General features: G+C 40.2%; 1 protein-coding gene across 1 annotated transcript in view; it reads right to left on the bottom strand.

Annotated features, from left to right (window-relative positions):
* Nucleotides 1-1,385: 1,385 nt before the first annotated feature.
* Nucleotides 1,386-3,289, bottom strand: part of LOC147834351 (uncharacterized) — a 5,648-nt gene continuing 3,744 nt past the window's right edge. Inside the window, exon 3 of the mRNA XM_087275473.1 lies at nucleotides 1,386-3,145. Coding sequence (XP_087131599.1) covers nucleotides 3,140-3,145 — 6 coding nt within the window. The 3' untranslated portion in view covers nucleotides 1,386-3,139. The remainder of the gene's footprint in view (nucleotides 3,146-3,289) is intronic.

Raw genomic sequence — 3,289 nt, forward strand, 5'->3', positions numbered from 1 at the left:
CATTTTAAATCTTCCCATGGAAATAATGGATCTTAAAGAAAGGGAAAATCTGGTCATTCTGAAAAGTTGTAGGGTTATAATTTGAGATTTGGTGATTTAAAGTGTCCCTATGGAAGTACTAATCTTACTCCTTAACCTTAATCCTAGTAAACTCTGAGGTAACAAGTCTTCAGTAGATCTCATGTTTGAATTGATGATTTTTTTGAAAAGTTCTTGAATGACTGGTGTAGGTGGTGTTGATGCACAATGTGCTGTTGTGTGGAGGTGCTAATCACCAGTAGAAGACTGGGCTTCATTTAAGGCCATTCACCCAAGGCCACCGTCCCTGCGTGCTGTCCAAGTGGACCCAGGGGGGCTGAATACTTACCACTCCCCCAAGTGACCTTTTGTTAACACCGCAAGGTTGCCCAGGTCACCCGAGAAGAGTCTGAAGATGTTTCTCTATGAGGCCTACTCTGGCTAATCCAGAGACCAGGCTCCCCAGGACCCCAGATATCTCCAGGGAACAGGAGAGCCCTTGCCCAAATCAGCTGAATCTAACAGGTAGATTCAGGAGTAAAAATTGGCCACGAACTGGTCATTGCCTTCTCCTCACTCCCTGCTGATTTGCTCCAGAATACTTAGTCAACATCCAAGGAGGTCCTTAAATCCAATTCGACCAAAAAAAATTTTGCCAGAATGTGACTAGAAGCATTCAAAGAGATATTCCTGACCTCCCACTAATTACAAGAAATTATAAAATTTATGAGGTCAGGTCGAGGTTCAGTCTGGCGGATATATCGCTGTAGATATATCATTCTTCTACCAAACATCTCCCCTAAGGCAATGCAAGAACCAAGCAGACATCATCCTTATCAGGGATAACCGTTGGGAGCATTACCCTGAAGATCAAGCAACCCTGGTCCATTGACTAGGTGTTGAGACGCAGCATTTCGGCAATGGTGATGACCATTTGTTTGTTTGGGTTTTTCTTTCTTCTTGTTTGTATATTTTTATTCAGAATTTGATTATCTGATGTCTAGGTTGTTTTTCCATACTTTGTTTATCATATTTAAGCTTATGAAGCCCTTTAAAATCGTGTTTTATTAGAGAATAGACCATATGCAAATGACTCATTAGTATTCGTGTTTTTTGACCAATCCTGTGTGTCCTCAGCTGAGTGTGCTTTCGGGCAGGTTTAATCCTTTATATCTCGGCCGTTTTTTAATGTTTTGGTTTAATTTTTTCTGCATTTTAGTCAGTTTGTTGTGTAGAATAAGTGTTGAGCAAATAAACTGGCATTACTGATCAAAAATATTTCTGTGGGGTTACCGTTTATGAGGAGTATAGCTGATTTAGTGTGGTAATTTACAATCTGTGTATACAAACTAAAAAGTCTTCTTTCAGGTAAACTGATTCATGCAGTTTATTTGAGATGATAGAGTTGAAATGGTCATGTCAATGATATTAACAACACAAACACACACACATCTCAGATGAGTGCTTTGATTAGAATGATTCAGCAGTGAACAAACAGTGTACATAAAACAATAGAGAAAGAGAAAATACAAAAGCTGTCCAGCAGTAGTAACTTAATATCAGCCTGGCAAGGTGTGAACACAATGGCTGGGAGTAAAGAAGATAGAAGGGGCAATGAAACCAATTTAATTGGTTTAAGTTCTGTGAGAGAGTTTGCTGAGGAAATAAATACATTTTACTTAAGGTCTGATGAGGGTGATTTTAAGTCAGAAAATGACATTTTAAAACACCTGTCATGTAGTATATCCGTAAACATTAGCAAGACTCGGGTCAAAGACCTCTTTCAGAGAATTAATACTAAAAAAAGCCCGGGCCCAGATAATGTTGGTGGTAGGGTGCTTTATACATGTGCTGAACAACTTTCTGAAATATTTAATTGCATTTTTTCAGTCTCTTGCGTTGCAAAGAGTTCCTGAAATATGGAAGAAATCTGTTTCTATAGCCAAAACTAAGTTTCTGCGGGAGTTAAATGATTTTAGACCTGTTGCCCTTACTTCATTAGTTATGAAGTGTTTCGAGAGAATTATTAAAGGTGAGATTTTATTGTATTCAAAGGATAAATTTGATCCTTTGCAGTTTGCATTTAGACAGAGCAGGGGAGTTGAAGATGTTAATCTTCCACGGTTAAATTACCTGTTTAATCACCTGGAAAAGCCCAAGACCCATGCCAGATTGTTGTTTCCCTAAACGGCAAAATAAAGTTGAGTCTGAGTCATCTTATCGACTTTCTGACCACTGCACATATACACACACGCGCACACACACACACACACACACTTACTATTTTAGTCTGAAGCGGGACTTTTAGATCATCTTCTAGCTCTTACTAATCTGTAAACTCTTTGTACCACAAAAAGCTCAACAGAAACAGTAAATAATTTACTAGTTTAATTCATGACCACACTAAAAACAACTAATAGTCAGGGGTCAGAGTATGCGCGTTTAGATCCCTACAGTGGCACCTGGTGGTCATTCTCAGGTATTGCTCTGGTAATGTAGGGGAGTGTTTCGTTATAGTTATGTGAAGTGTTTTTGCTCTGTTTGTTGTAACATCTGAACATCAGCCTTTCAGGAAGATGACATGTTTGTGAATAACTGTGTTGAGTTGATCATCAAAATAAACAGTAATAAAAGACATCATGCCATCATTTCTGGCTTTCTGTACAAGCCCGGATTGAAACTGGTCGCTCTGTCCACAGTGAGCAGTGCACCGTCTCCATCACAGCACACTGATTCAGCAGATGTGCCAGGAACGCTTCTGAAATGCCTGATCCTCTGATTCTCGTTAGTGGTGGGACCAGTGGGTTTAGAACATTGTCAAACATTGTGAATTAATTTGTTACTGTCACCAAAACAATTATCAGCAAAAATCTCGATTGATCGACAAGTGTCTGACAGTTTACCGTAGTGTTCACTGAGCCGAATGTTCAGGTTGGAGACACTCATCAGCCTGATGCCTCCTCCTAGATGGTTTTCTCCCAGATAGATGAAGGAAACCGTCTTTCTGTCGTGGGCCTCGTGTTGGTTGCAGACAGCCGTCCAGATGTGAGAGGGCCTCGTCACACATTCAGCCTCTGCAGACATTCGGCCACTTCCCACTGTGGTATTCAGATGTTTGCAGTCAAACCTATATGAGATATTGTGTAATAATGTACAGGATTTAAACGTCAGTATGGGGTTTCTTTAATCCTGGTGGAAAAGAGGATGAGTAACCGGCTGTGCTGCTGAAGGAAATTCAGGATCTTTATGAACACCGGGACTGAGACCTGGC

This window comes from Danio rerio, chromosome 12 (genome assembly GCF_052040795.2).
Source record: "Danio rerio strain M-AB ecotype USA chromosome 12, GRCz13ab, whole genome shotgun sequence".
NCBI lineage: Eukaryota > Metazoa > Chordata > Actinopteri > Cypriniformes > Danionidae > Danio > Danio rerio.